Genomic DNA, 15,818 nt, shown 5'->3' with positions numbered 1-15,818 from the left:
TAGTTCCTAAAGGGCTACACGCCCCACTAGTGCATTGCCCTACCATCACTCTGAATCGTGCCTCACAGAGGTGTTATTTCGGTTTCTGGTCTCTCAACAGCAGGCTGCCCGCACACTAGTTCTTGGATAATGGAGACTGTGAGATCAAGACCCACACACTGCGGTTTCTAGTAATGAAAGACTATAGAAACCAAGCAAACATTCTATGGTGCCTGAAGCCTCACTGTTAATCAGCATTCTCACTCTCTTCCAGCTTAGGTTGGGATGTAGCCAGCTGAGGACATTTGGTGGCAACTTTTCTCCAACAACCACTTCTATACACTGCACCTAGCTCCACCACCTCGTCCTGAATTATCTTTAAATGAGTCCCCTTAATTCAATCATCAATCCTAGCATCACCGTTAGGCGAAGCAACCAACCACCTTTCAGACCGCCACTGTAAATTTCCACAGAACGATCAATGTCTCTTTGTTTTCGATAGGCCTCCACGTTCCCTGCATTCATTTCTACAAAGCATGTTTTGTTCGTTCGCTTCTGACATGCCATGGTCTTCTCTGCTGATTGAAATTCATAGACTGAGCTGTGCAGTCTCAGATTCTTGTGATAAGACTTATTTCCATGTAAGCGTGTCACAACTATGTGACGAATGAACTTCCGGGGCACCAGTGTTCTAGGGATGAATATCTGTTTCTAAACCATCAATCAGCACCACACCTCTAGTACACCAGAAGAGATCTGAACAGATTGGAAACGTAAGTAAACGGCTTATCTCTGCATGGTCGTGGATCGTTGCAATGCAGCGAAAATTCTATTATTACCGAATGATAAGAGACTGTCCAGTCAAGGTTGTATAAAAATACCTACTTTATTTTTATTACAACGGACAGCTCTAGCACACTACAAAATACAACCCACCCCGTAAAGGAACACAGAGGACAGACAGTTTCACAAAGGTAAGGGATGCACTCTAGGTGCTGACAGGAGGGCAGTCGGTAAAGCAATCAGTCTTAACTGTTCAAGGTTATTTGGTTTCATAACCAAGGGAGAAAGGGGGAAATAAATGTCACTAGGGGCCATTAGAAATGAACCAAGGGGACAGAACCACAATATATCTGGTGCTTGAGATGATCTTGATGCTTGACAGCATCGAGTCTGTTCCAGGACGCTTTTTGTAGCTCCTGCAAGAGAGTTCGAGGTGGGTGTCACAACCGCAGGTTCCTGGCGTTTATGGAAGAGGTGGAAACATGGCGGTCGTCAGACTGTGCCGCCACGTTGTACTCTCTAGCGCGGTTGGCGTTCTAGTCCTTTCCATCATGGCCGCCGCTGAGAGTACTTCTCGGTTCACGCTTGGCGGTTCGGCGCGTTGCAACTTCTGAATTCTTCTTCGTTGCTAGCGCTCCACAGTTCTCTCGTTTAGCGGAGTTCCGCTCCTGTCCTATTATTCTTCTGCTACCCTCTATTTCCGTGCTCTCCCTCTTACCGGTGCTCCTTCTCTCGGTGCACTTGTTTGCTCTCCTCCCATCTCTACACCTGCCTTTACTTGTATTAGTTTCTCTCTCTGGCCCCCCCTGATCTCTTTTCAGGGCCGTGCTCTACACATATTGCTACATCCTTCCATCAGTTTTGCCGGTCTCCCATATTCCAGCTGGCTTTGGGTCTTCCTCTCGTTCCGCTTCATCGGATACCTACACTCCGAAGGGGTTTTTGTGCCGTAAGGCTTTTCCCCTTGCCGCATCTGTCTGTCGCGGGGGGGAGTCCCCGCGAATTCGTTCCCAAAGGGTCGCGGTGGCTTCCTCCCGAGGCCGACCCTATCTACACAAGGAGAGGAGGACTTTTACTCGTCGACCTCGTGGAAGGAAGTTGGACTTCTCGTCTTCATCAGGTGAGGAGGAAGGGGAATTGGAGGACTCTCAGGGTCCGAACCACATCACAGAAAACCCTGTTGATACGCCCACAGTGTCAGACATTGTTGATAGCTTGCAACGCCAAGAGACTGACATGGCAACTCCCCAGCAACTTCAAGAATTGGTCGCGGCGGTACAAAACTTAAACCTGGAAGTTCAAGCACTTCAAACGGCGAATACCGCTCTCCAACAGAGAGTCACCGCCAGAGAACAGCAAGTCTCAGATTTACCGCCTTTGCCTCTGGTGTCGGGAAAATTTGACGGATCTGAGAAAAAAGTCAAAGAATTCTTGGAGGCTTGTAATATCCATTTCACATTCAGACAGAACACCTTTTCCTCCGATCATGCCAAAGTGGGGTTTATGATCACTCACATGACTGGAAATGCCTTAGCCTGGGCTACCCCTCTGGTGTCCCAGTCCGACCCAGTATTACAGAACTATATAGCATTCAAGGATCTTCTCAAGCAGGCATTTCTTCGCACTGAAAGCGCTCACCTGGCTAGCGAAGACCTGTTGGATGTACGTCAGGGTGGTTCTGACCTACTCACTTACATTTCCTCTTTTAAAAGACTAGCTGCAGAAGCCGGCTGGCAAGAAGAGGCTCAATATACCATCTTCAGGAGAGGTTTGCGCGAAGAGCTGAAGGACGAGCTCGCTAGAATCCCTCGCCCTGATTCTTTCTCAGATCTCATAAAGGCAGTGGTACGGATAGATTTTCGGTTGACTGAAAGGAGAAATGAAAAGAGAAAGACCCGTAACGTCAGTTCCTACCCCGAGACTCACCCATCGACCTCCTCACCTGCCGCTCGTCCATCCACCCGGGAAGAACCTATGCAGATAGGAACAACCAGATCGCCCTTGACAGCTGAAGAGAAGAAGAGGAGAAGAGAAGGCAATCTGTGTCTATACTGTGGCTCTTCCACACACCTTTTGAGAGACTGCCCAGATGTACCTCCCAGACGTTCGGGAAACGAACGCCCTCGGTAGTTGGCAGGACGGACTACCGAGGGGCTTCTCTCAGTTCCTATGTCACACTTTCAGTTACTTCTGCTCAACCCTCGGAGGACCAACGTCTTATGGTGATATCCGTCCAGCTTCAGTTCAGAGGAAAGGAAATGGAAACTCTGGCTCTGCTGGATTGTGGAGCAGCCGGAAACTTCCTGGACACCTTATGGGCCGACAAGATAGGCCTTCGCAGGATAGCAAAGAAGGAAGACCAGAAGGTAGAGGGTGTAGATGGTACCCCTTTGTGTTCCGGCCTCATTACCCATACCACAGAGGAGGTACGAGTATCCATTCAACAACACACTGAAGTACTGAACTTCGACATCATTCGAGCAGCTTATTTCCCAGTCATTTTGGGGATTGGTTGGCTCCGACGACATAACCCTATCATCGATTGGTCGGCAAATCTCCTAAGTTTTCATTCTGCTTTCTGCCAGGAGAAGTGTCTTCCAGGACCCTTGTTCGAAAACGTCAAGATGGGGTGTGCCCCAGAGAGGAGCACGATCCACTGTATCCCAAGCTGTTTCCAAGAGTACGCCTCAGTGTTCCAAGACCAACAACCTATGGAACTTCCTCCTCACCAACCTGAGGACTGTAGGATAGACTTAGTCCCTCAGGCTCTGGTTCCGTTTTGTAGGATGTATCCCCTTTCATTTTCGGAAAAAGAAGTCCTTAGACGTTACCTAGACGACAACTTAGCCAATGGACTTATCCGCCCTTCCAGATCACCAGCAGGAGCATCTTTATTCTTCATTCCAAAGAGGGACTCCAAAGACCTAAGACCTTGTATCGATTACCGAGGGCTCAACCAACTTACCATCAAGGACCGGTACCCTATGCCCATCATCGCTGAGATCCTGGAGGCCGTCCAAGGTTCGGTAGTGTTTTCCAAACTCGACCTACGGAATGCTTATCATTTGCTTCGCATCAGGACTGGTGACGAATGGAAGACGGCTTTCCGCACTCCCTATGGATTGTTCGAATATCAAGGAATGCCGTTTGGATTGGTCAATGCTCCCTCTATCTTTCAAAGGTTTATGGACCGTATATTTTCAGATCTCTTGGGTCAAAACACCGTTGTCTACTTAGACGATATTCTGGTTTGCTCTCGTCAACCCGAAGAACATACCTGTCATGTGAAGGAAGTATTACGCAGGCTGCAGCATCATCATTTATTGGTCAAGCCGGAAAAGTGTGCTTTCGCTAAGTCCTCTGTCTCCTATCTGGGGTTCATCTTATCCAGCGAGGGAATCGCCATGGATCCAAAGAAGGTCGAAGCTATACTAGGATGGCCCTCCCCTTCGTCGGTTAAGGAGATTCAAAGATTTTTGGGACTGGCCAACTTTTACCGGAAGTTTATTCCCGAATTCTCCAGACTCACCCTGCCTATCACCTCCTTACTGAAGAAAGCCTCCAGGCCATTTCAATGGTCCAGGGAAGCCGAAGAGAGTTTCATTTGCCTGAAAAGAAGGTTCTGTTCTGCCCCTATACTGAGACAGCCGGACCAACTGCTCCCCTTTATTCTTGAGACCGACGCCTCTGCGGGTGCGGTTGGCGCCGTTCTCCTACAATCAAATCAGGGCCAAGAACATCCCATCGCCTATTTCTCAAAGACCCTTAACCCTAGCCAACAAAACTACTCCGTTATAGAAAAGGAACTTTTAGCTATGAAACTGGCTTGTCTTGAATGGAGACATCTTCTCCAAGGAAGCTTACACCCGTTCCTGATACGGACTGATCACAAGAACCTACAGATCCTACGTCAACAAGAGTGCTATAACACCAGGCAAGCCCGATGGGCACATTTCTTTGCACAGTTCCATTTTCTCATAACATACATACCCGGTACCCAAAATCGGGTTGCTGACGCCTTATCCCGCAGAGATGAGACCTCTCAGGAATATGAGAAAGAACTCATGTTTCCCCATATCAAGATCATTTCCGCCGTATCGTCTTTTCTGGACGAAGTGAGGGAAAAATCTCTTTCCCCCGAAGAAACACTCTTGCAAGTGGGGAGGACTCCGGTGGATCTGAGGGACGGTCTGTACTTCTCTCGAGGAAGGCTCATTCTTCCTTCACAGGACCTCAGAATACAAGCTCTCCAGTGGTGTCACGACTCAAGGGTGGCCGGGCATCGAGGATTACAAGGGACCCTGGAATTACTGCAGAGATCCTTTTACTGGCCCGGTATGCGAGCCGATACTCGGGCATACATCCAGACCTGTCTTACCTGTATGCAAAACAAGCATTCCACTCGAAGTCCCCTTGGCCTGCTTCAACAAGACCCGATTCCATCAGGCCCCTGGAAGCACATATCTACAGATTTCATCGTAGACCTACCAAATTCCCAGGGCTGTACCTGTATCATGGTAACAGTAGACTCCTTCTCGAAGTTGGCTCATTTTTCCTCCTTACCCAGAATACCTTCGGCCTCCCTTATGGCAGAAGTCTTCTTGAAAGATATCTTCAGGCTACATGGTCTCCCCAAAAAGATTGTGTCTGACCGTGGGAGCCAATACACCTCAAAGTTCTGGACAGCCTTGTGCAGACTGTTGGGTATCGAAAGGGCTCTGTCTTCTGGGTTCCACCCACAGACCAACGGGCAGACAGAAAGGCTAAACGGTACCCTTGAGCAGTATTTGAGGTGTTTCATCAACCAACAACAGGACAACTGGGTGTCCCTCTTACCAACAGCTGAGTTTGCTTATAACAATTCAGTACACAGCGCACTGGGGATAAGCCCTTTATTTTGTACGTATGGGTACCATCCAAGATCCATAGTACCTACCTTCTGGACTGAGACTCCCATACCATCCTTGGAAAACTCTCTGTCTAGATTAAAGGAAGCCCATAACACCGCCAACCAAAGTCTTCTAAAGGCCAATCCCCGTAACAAACTACAAGCGGATAAACACCGGAGGCCGGTACCGGAGTGGAATAGAGGATCCAAGGTCATGCTATCCACCAAGTTTTTACCCCGCTGGGTACGCCCTTCTAAACTATCCCCCCGATTTATTGGTCCCTTCGATGTTCTATCCAGGATCAATCCAGTGGCTTATCGCCTCAGACTGCCTAAAAATCTTAGTCGCATACATCCGACCTTTCATGCCTCTCAATTATGTCCCTTCATATCAGGGAACAGGAAACAGAATACCCCCAGACTCCCCACTTTGTCTGCTCCCATCTCTGAGGAATATGAGGTCTCCCACATCCGGGATTCACGTTATCGCAGAGGTCGCCTCGAATATCTCATCCATTGGAAGGGCTATCCTTCCTCGGAAGATACCTGGGAACCTAGGATCCATGTACATGCTCCCCGCCTGTTACGTCAGTTTCAAAGATTACATCCCGGCAAGCCGGGGGGAACCCGACTTCGAGGGGGGGCATACTGTCACAACCGCAGGCTCCTGGCGTTTATGGAAGAGGTGGAAACATGGCGGTCGTCAGACTGTGCCGCCAGGTTGTACTCTCTAGCGCGGTTGGCGTTCTAGTCCTTTCCATCATGGCCGCCGCTGAGAGTACTTCTCGGTTCACGCTCGGCGGTTCGGCGCGTTGCAACTTCTGAATTCTTCTTCGTTGCTAGCGCTCCACAGTTCTCTCGCTTAGCGGAGTTCCGCTCCTGTCCTATTATTCTTCTGCTACCCTCTATTTCCGTGCTCTCCCTCTTACCGGTGCTCCTTCTCTCGGTGCACTTGTTTGCTCTCCTCCCATCTCTACACCTGCCTTTACTTGTATTAGTTTCTCTCTCTGGCCCCCCCTGATCTCTTTTCAGGGCCGTGCTCTACACATATTGCTACATCCTACCATCAGTTTTGCCGGTCTCCCATATTCCAGCTGGCTTTGGGTCTTCCTCTCGTTCCGCTTCATCGGATACCTACACTCCGAAGGGCTTTTTGTGCCGTAAGGCTTTTCCCCTTGCCGCATCTGTCTGTCGCGGGGGGGAGTCCCCGCGAATTCGTTCCCAAAGGGTTGCGGTGGCTTCCTCCCGAGGCCGACCCTATCTAACAAGGAGAGGAGGACTTTTACTCGTCGACCTCGTGGAAGGAAGTTGGACTTCTCGTCTTCATCAGGTGAGGAGGAAGGGGAATTGGAGGACTCTCAGGGTCCGAACCACATCACAGAAAACCCTGTTGATACGCCCACAGTGTCAGACATTGTTGATAGTGGGAGACAGCAAGCGTGGTTGGACGGACGGCGGCATGGGGTCCAGAATCATTGTCTCTTTGCTGGTTGGTGGATCTGGAGCGCTAGTCGAGTTGGCTCAGACGACTTTAGTGACTGCAGTGTGACAAGTCAGTGGCGCAGCCGATCGCAGTTCGAGGGCTCGACTCCCTCGGAAATGTCCTTAAAAGATGGATGCTGGTTAATGCTTGTTGTGGCTCTCCTCCTAGCTTCTGCACATGTCTCGTGTCATCCTTTTAAGGTGGACAGCCCAAAGCTGAGGAGTGTGTTTGCAGGCAACGGCCATGTCCTTTGTTTAGAGACTCTCTGGCACTTCCCTCCTAGGAAGCTTGCTGGCAGAACATAGCAGGGCATGCTGTGTGCTGGCTGGGTACTGATTCTGTAGCTGCTGGACGGGTGTTATGAGTTCGGTGTCTCTGTTTCTTGGAGATGTTTAGGGGAGGGATATTGCTTCCCTCTTGGAAATCCTGGCCTTCCTTCACTTGTAGAAGTTGTAAGGAAGAGTGTACCTTCAGCCAGGGTCCAACTGAGTCCTTCTTCTTACTCCTTGCGAAGTCGTCGGATGATCTGCTGAGGGTCTCAGTCCTCCTTTAAAGCCAAATGAGCCCTAGTGATTAGTGCAGGCTAAGCCTACCTTCATGAAGCAATCCTGGGTCCTCACCAACAATCTTCTGTTATGCGTGAGGTCATAACCAGAGTGCTTTGCAATGGGAAAGGTAGTGGATGACAACATGTACTGCTAAGTCCCACCCATCTTCCTGTCTGTTGTGGATCAAAGTGTCTTTCTGGTTAATGGAGCTCTCTTTGACTCCTGAAGTTTGTGGCAAAAACAGACTTTCTGTCTCCATCAATTCACATACATCTACCTTCTGAAGGGAGGTCTCCCTGCAGGGGTTGCCTACTATAAACAGTTGTCCCCCATACATGCCATTCACTGCCCTTCATACAAAGGGGTGGGAGCTATTGCTTATCAAAGATGTGTTGGGGTTTTCTGTCCCCTTTTGTCAGTTCTGTGATCAGCCCTATCGTAGGCCTGTTTCAATTAATTCTCATCGGTATGCACTACCACCAGACAGAACTCCAATAGAACAGGGCAGATCACTGGATCCTTTTGATTTTTTTAAAAATTAGGCTGGCTATGGCCGGAGGAAGGTGTTGCTTTCCCCCTTCCTGAGATACTTTGATTTACCCGTGTCTGTCACATTCCAGCTAAATGTTACGGTAAGGACTATGCCTGTAGGCTGTGTCCCCCTAGACTACACATGACTATGGATTAGCCCCAGGCATTTTCTGAGGTTGATCTCCCATAATTCATTTTCATTACAAAACTTCAAAAAAGCCAGACGAGCACACACCCCGTGCGGATGGTCAAATTCCTCACAACCCAGTAAACAGATTTCCTTTTTTGACTACTCCACAATGCTGTCAGTCTTGCGAATTGGCTTGTACACGCTTTAAAATACCTTCTGCCTTAAGAAACCCATCTTTATTATCGAGGTGTTTTGTGAGATTTTCAGCATCCCGTGTTGGCAGACCACGTACCGCTGTACCATAAATTGGTCGATTCTATGAAAACAATTTGAGTCGTATTAGTAGGACCAGCTTGAGAACCTCTCATCCAACACATAACCACATATCAACCATATCAATAACCAGGTTATCATCACATTCAAGTCGTGAATATATAACTGGCTGCACATTTCCTTATATTTTCTTTCCTGCATGCCAATTTCTAATCACAGTTAAACGTGTATCCCAGCTGGCACAACCTTTATTTCTTCACCTCACCTCATGAGTTTTCCCCCACTACGTTACTTATTCACTGGCTTGTCCTCCATTCCTATCACCTAATCTTCCCCCAACACCATATCCAGACACCAAGGTCTGAAGATACCCTAGCAGGATCCCAATGCACCACTTCTCGGAAAAGGTCCGGCGCCATAAAACCACTATGGTGGTGATGGGCAGTTTATAAATATTAACATAAGGGTCTACATCAGAATACTTTTTAGTAGGGTAAATGCTTATCTTGCAAGGGTGGCCCTAAGTGGTATTTTGCTGGTTTTGTTTGTCGACATTTTTTTTTTGTTGCTTAGTTTAAATATTTTTGGGGGGGTTTTTTTGTTGTTTTTTTTCATTTCAGCCTACAATGGTACTTGGGGGCATTTGATCATTTGCTAATGTTTTCCTGTTGTGCTCTGATAGGGAGATCACCCGGTGGGCCACAGAATGCTGCATTTGAAATGACCCATTTCCCTCTAGTCCACAGCATGCACCTAACATGTGAACAAGAAACAAGTAAAACATGCATTGACAAAGTCAACAGTTTTGGTTTTTGTGTTGAGCTCAATGTGCATTTGCCAGGTACTATCATTATTGTCTGGGAAATTATGTGAGCACCTGGGCATATGATGAAAGTGCCAGGCAAACGCCTACGTATTGCCTGTACAAGAGCTACAGCTGTTGAATTTGCCAATGCTTGTTTTCACTTCGTGTCCTGATAAGCAGTTAGTGAAATCAAAATGATTGCCCTATTGATCCAGTCCCATAACCTGCCAATGTTGAGCCAGTATACATGCCTGTTACACCCGTTTGACACCAAATTAGTTCCAAAAGGCGAAAAATTCATATGATCCATGTTTACCCATACACCAAATACAGAGAGCCAATCATGCACCCATTAAGCTGCTTCTAAGCGCTGAGGTTGCACACAGCCCAACGGTTGTTGAAAACCAGTCCACTTTATCAAAATTAAATCAAATGCAAATTCCACAAAACAAAGAAATAAAAATACCTAAACTTATTGACGCCCCAATATCAGGTCCATTTGTGGGGTGATTGAGGAGTAGAGGCCTTCAGCTAGTCTGAAAAAGAATTAATGATTTGTTCCAAAACCTGTAATGTGCAAAAGTTAAGATCTGAAAGACCCACAGGGATTTTGGACTATAGATGTATGGGATGTATAAAGCAGAAAACTATCTAGAAAGCAAAGCCACACAAGTTCCACCTGCCTCATTTATATTGGTTGTGGTCCTTGCTCCAGGCTTGGGGCTACCGTAGTAAAACAAAAAGAGACAATGATGTGGGATCATTCCCCTATCCCTCTTCAAGGGTCCCCAGCAGAAAGCGCACAGTGTTCCGCATGACTAGATGGCTGTGCCGAGTGTGCAGTTTCCCCATTCCTGCTTTTATCCCACAGCAAAAACCTATAGTCACTGCTTGGCCTATTCCTAGATTCTGGTCAGAAGGTAGTAGGCCATTTTGTGCTGATTTGCTCCCTCCTAAATTTTAAAGCTTAGGAGGGTGCAGTAGCATGTGTCTGCAGAGCTCACATCAACCCTGGTGGAAACTCATATATGGCCCGCCGATAGTACACCTTGATCCATTTGCCCTAACATATAATATGAAATACAGATGGGCCAAAGATAATGATCACCAGATGGTGGCTTTTAGACTAGAGAGGCGTTGTAGAAGCATGCGGGGTAGGTGAATATAACCATAACAGTGACAGAATATAGCTAACTTAATTAAGTTATGTTCTGTCACTGGTATGATTATATTGGCTTGGCGCCTGATGAGTGGCAAGAATGACGGCCATTAGGTGCCCGGAAAGGCCATTGTGATGGCTCAGAGTGAAGCAAGGGCCCTTTAGGAAGGATGTGGGGGGCCTAATGACGGCCCCCTTCCCCCACCTCCCCTCAACCGAGATGGTAAAGCTTTTAACACCCATAGTGGGGATCTGGAGAGCTGCAAAACGGGAATTGAGGCAGTGGCTATTTTGAAAGAGCAAAAGCACACTTTGCCTCGCCTCGGTAAATTTGGTAAATGAGGCAGCACAGTGAAGAGGGAGAGGTTGGAAGTGCATCAAAGGAGAAGCGACTGGAGGAGGAGGATGTGCGCCAGAGCACCATGCCAGGAAGCACCTGGGGCAGGCAATGTGGGATGTTGAGAAGCAACCAAGGATCCCTGGTGAGCCGGACGATTCCTGAGCAGCCCAGAGGTTGAAATACTTGAGGGCAAGAGGGCATGGTCCAGCTGAATGGGATCTGGACATTCTGGGAATCTGCCAGCAAAGAGTGCCTGTAAATCCTGGTTCAAGACTAGCTAGCCGTTAAGATGGATTTCTAAACTCTGACCTGGTGGGCAGATGTTTAGGAGGCCACCCTCGATTTAGTTAAATAGGGGAAACTTCTGGACAAGCCAGAGCAATCTAGGTACCTTGGCAGGCGGTCAAGACTTAAGTCTCGGGAGGGGTGAGAGTGATCGAAGCCCACACAGTAACGAACCACAAATTACATTATGAAAAATATCTATACATTTGTCAGCCGGATCAATAGACACATGTACACTTTAGTTATATCAAACGGGTACCACACAAAATCCTTATATTAAATAACATATACATATATTACATTTTCTAATGCGCCACAGAAGTAAAACGCATCCACAACCTGTGAGTTAACACACTAGGAACATTAGGCAATTCTTCAGAGTCGTTCCCTAACTTTCGAGTCCAGCCCTAGGAAGAGGGAATCCTTGTACTGAACAGTACAGTTGTGTGTAAAAACACACAATCGTGCAAGCAGTGTAAAAAGCAGGTCTTATTGGGAGGGCTGTAGCAAGTCAGGAAGGGGCTTGAGGCGATGAAGAATTGGTTCCCACTATTCAAGTGTTGTCTGCCCTTGAAGGAAGAGCAGTTTTCAAAAGGTGAGAATGGCTGAGGAGCATAGGCTATCCCTGCCAAGATAGAGTACCTTTTAAGGGATATTTGTTTGTAAAAGTGATTGGTTGTGATGCAAGTACTAAACAACACTCTGAACTGTCTGGACAAAACTTTGCCAGTTTAGTCGAGGTCGCTAGAAGGCTCTCAGCGGCTTAGGGATAGAACGATCGTTTGTGACTGGACAGTTGCCTTTTCTCAGCTTCTGGAGGAGATATGAAGAAAATTCCAGTGCAGCAGGCTTCAGGGCACAGGAGAGCAGAACAGTAAGGCACCTACAGTGACCGTCACCAACAGGTAGTGACGCAGGAATCACAGATGTGGGCAGCATTATACAATCTCCTAATTCGGAACCCAGAGGAGCTATGCCTGTAATATTTGGCAGGAGAATGTACAGGACCACAAGCAAGCAAGGTCCCAAGTCTCGGGTTTACAAACAAGACGGCAGCAGTTCTGCGGGATACCCTGTGGCAGAGCTGGACAGTTCACTAGATGGCCCAGGAACACTTCCGAAGGGGATCGTTCGGTAGGTAAGCAGGGGGCGCCTAGAGTAGTTGGTCCCACTATTCCAAAGGGGTCAAGCGCCTTGCAGGTCTTCTTGATCGAAGAGGAAAGCAGGGGTCTGACGGGACAGCAGAGGACGAAGGATGCCAAAACGTTCCAAAGCGTCTCCGGTGGTTTCACAAGTCTGTTTCTTTGTGCAGGAGGCTTGGCTCTTTCTGTAGTTCAGTGAGAACTCGGGAAATTGACCTGGAATGGATGCATAGCCCCCTTTCTCTTATCCAAGGTTAGCTTTGCGCCAAAATCGAGGGCTACAATCGAAGATCTGCTCTCATGCAGGCATCCCAGTCGTGGTCCATTCATGGTCCACGGTGGTCTCAGTCATTCAGGCATGCCAGATATCCTGGCAACGGTAGTGTGGATTGGGACCAGACAGTCCCAACCCGCTTCACACATGACTGGCATAAGCCCGCAAAAGAGATCGGTTTTCTCGGGAGGCTGCATTCCCAAATGAAGAAAACTCAGGTTACTCGACCTGGGTGAAGGCAAAGGACAAAAATGTCCATGGGACAGAACAAAAGACTTTGTGGCTTAGCCTTTTTCGGACCTGGCCACAATCTTAAACCAAACAAGTAAATGCGTAACAAGAAGTAAAACATTATGAAAAGGAACTGCTGTTGCCAGTTCATCCCAGGCACACTCGTACAATCACCAAAAAATCCTTTGAGTGTTTCTAGAGCCATAAAACGAGAAGGACCCCAGTGCACGGTACTGGAATGTAGATTGTGCACTGTTAAAAAGTTAGCAAGAAATGGCAACATAGTCAAAGACTAAGGGAAACATAGTTTCCCAGTACTGACAGTCTGAACGACGTGTCGGTTTCCCCATAACAAGTGAGCAAAAGCCCAGGGGAGCATAGCTGAAGGCTCCACTGGTAAAAGTTGAGGATAGGATAGCCAACCAAAAGCAAAAAGTCTGGTGGGTCCAAAAGTGGAGGGAAAATTACACATAAAGGAAATCTTTCCGAACATAAACAAGACATAACCAGAAGACTTTTTAAAAACACTGGCTTCAGGTTTGTGAAGGATAAATCCTTTTTAGCTAATGCCCGTTCAAGGTCCATTTTAAATGATTGTCTTCCAGGTACTTACTAGAAATTCATCCCACTGCCAAAATGGCTAGTTGTGTACTGCTCCCACATGAGAAATCTAAACTGCTGAACTGGTTCAAATGTATTCTCGTGGTGTTCTGGCTTGAATGTCATGTGATGTGAATTCTCTTTTACAGGCTGCCTGGGAGCGGATACTCACGAATGTACAGACGGTGGAGGACTCCACTGACTTCTTCAAAGCCGGAGCTGCGTCCATGGATGTTGTCAGGTAACATACGTTTCTTTTGGGAGCCTGCTGGGATTCTCGTTTTACAGAACAGGGCACAAATCGCCATTTTGTGGATGAATGGACATCCTTCGACTAGACGATTGACCGGCCCAGTAAAGTGTGGAATGGACCAAGTATTGGTATATTCTAGGTACAGCTTTGGTTTAGAATAGCTCTCGCATGAATGCTAATTCAGGGTTGCTAGGAAGAGGGGAGGGAAAGGTGAACATTAAAGTATGTGTTTCCATAGAGAGGAAGCAATGCCCTTGCAACTGTTTGGACCTAATATATATATATTTATTTCATTAAAGTTTTTCAGAACTTTACAAAGTCAACTTCATAGTAATGGGGAGGTGTAGAGAGTATTTTTCGAGTTACATTCTTCTAATCATTGTATTGCACTCTTGTTGCGCATACATATTTTCTGATATTCTTGACATGTTTCCTTCAGAGCATAGCGTTATTCTGATTAGTATAGGGAAAAAATATTTGAATCTACCAAGGCGATGTCTTGAAGCTATTCCAAGTAGGAGCATAGGTTGAGTTGGTGGGAGGAGGACATCAACCTTTGAGGTTTTCAAGGTCTGGCAAAAAATAAGGTGTATCAAAATGTTTCTGATCAGTAGGCTAACATGGTACCAAAGTCAGGAAGCAGGATGTACAGCAAGCTTGTGTTACTTGTAGGAATAAAAAGAGGAACAGGCATTAATTTGATATGCTTGGCAGCTAGAACCAAGTTTACAGCTCAGAAGGCCATGATGACTTAATGCCCTCTATAATATGGACTAAGGAATCTTGAACCCTGCAGTTTGCAACTGAGGAAAAGGTAGATGATGCTCCCATTAGTCAGTCTGTACTGTAATTCCAGAACGGGACACTCCTGCCCACCTAAAAACCAGCCGAACTTAGACTGCACCATCCATCCCTTGGTACACCCCTGAGCTCTCCTCCAACAAACGGTCCTTCAGAGCCCTACAGAAATAGTGGTACAAAAACCGTAACCCGGAAAACCTCACCAACCTCATTGCAGCCGCCTCTAACAGGAGCAGATCCCTCTTTGTTAATGTTAAAGGTATTTGTACCGTGCACTGTCACCACCGGAGTGGTCCCCAGGCGCTCTGGTGGATCTGAAAAGGGCAGGAGTGGGGAGCAGTTAGTAAAGTGTAGTGGGAATAAGAAATTGAGAGTTTTGATTTCCTGTTGGCAACTTAAGTTCGGTTTGCACCGTTCGCTGAGCTGAAGTGCTGTTTTCGGGTCGGTGCGACTTCCCTGTGTGCTGTTGTGCTGAGTTATGTGTTGTTTGTCTATTGTTGCAGCGTGGTGAACTACGTGCGGATTGCTGTGTCAAAAAGCGGTTGTATGAGTTTTTGTAGGAGAACTGTATGAGAAAAGTTGAGGTTTTAGAGTTGGATTAGCAGGTTTTTTCTTAATGCTTTACCTTTGGCTCTGCCTTTCTGCACTCGACATCTATGATTATCCTGTGTGTTTGGTATTCTATTTTGTCCGCCTAGTTGGCAGAAACATTTAGGAGTGGCAGCTTTCCTCTGTGTTACTCTGGTGGTATGTGTTATCTGGCTGATGCAGGCGTGTTCCTCAGCCCTTGGTTGGCGATGTTTGGGTTAGAGGGTTCTAGGTACTCCCTGCCTGTTCCGTGTGGGGTTCTTCCCTACCTAGATTTCCTCCGTGGACCAGTTGTATGTGGACATGGGTGGTTGGGGCGTCCTCCCCCACCCCCCCGCCCTCCAGTTATGGAAGATTATGTTAGGGGTCATGGGTTACTCCTTGGGATTTTTGTTTCCCGCTGGGTTTCCTAGTAGTTTCCTTCCAGATCCAGAGTAAAGGGCCAACTTTTGAGTAGTTTTCTGAATTCAAGAGGCTCCCTTGTGTTGCATATGTTTTTTGGTCGGTCGTTCCTGGTTAAAGCTGCCAGGTGAGAGAAAGATCATCCTCCAAATGTTCTTTTATTGTATGGTTTTGGGTCTAAGCGAATGTCGTTGCTTGATTTGAGTGGTCCTGTGGGATGGTAGACGGTTATTTTCTCATTTAGGAACTCTGCTCCTTGGCCGTGGATTGTCTTTGAAGTAGTTAAGCATTGTACCAAACCCTCAACCTAACGCGAGGGACCA

The 15,818-nt window shown here is 47.3% G+C and overlaps 1 protein-coding gene across 4 annotated transcripts in view; it reads left to right on the top strand.

Annotated features, from left to right (window-relative positions):
- The window catches only part of ALDH1L1 (aldehyde dehydrogenase 1 family member L1), a 685,374-nt gene that overhangs the window by 412,645 nt on the left and 256,911 nt on the right, over positions 1-15,818 (top strand). For all 4 annotated transcript variants that reach the window (XM_069643393.1, XM_069643394.1, XM_069643395.1 and 1 more), the window contains one exon: positions 13,601-13,692. In XM_069643393.1, the coding sequence (XP_069499494.1) occupies positions 13,601-13,692 (92 nt within the window). The remainder of the gene's footprint in view (positions 1-13,600; positions 13,693-15,818) is intronic.

The sequence above is a fragment of the Ambystoma mexicanum genome, chromosome 2p (assembly GCF_040938575.1).
Source record: "Ambystoma mexicanum isolate Mex_15411 chromosome 2p, UKY_AmexF1_1, whole genome shotgun sequence".
Lineage (NCBI taxonomy): Eukaryota > Metazoa > Chordata > Amphibia > Caudata > Ambystomatidae > Ambystoma > Ambystoma mexicanum.
The sequence above is the reverse complement of the archived record's forward strand: the minus strand, read 5'-3'. Positions and strand labels throughout refer to the sequence as shown.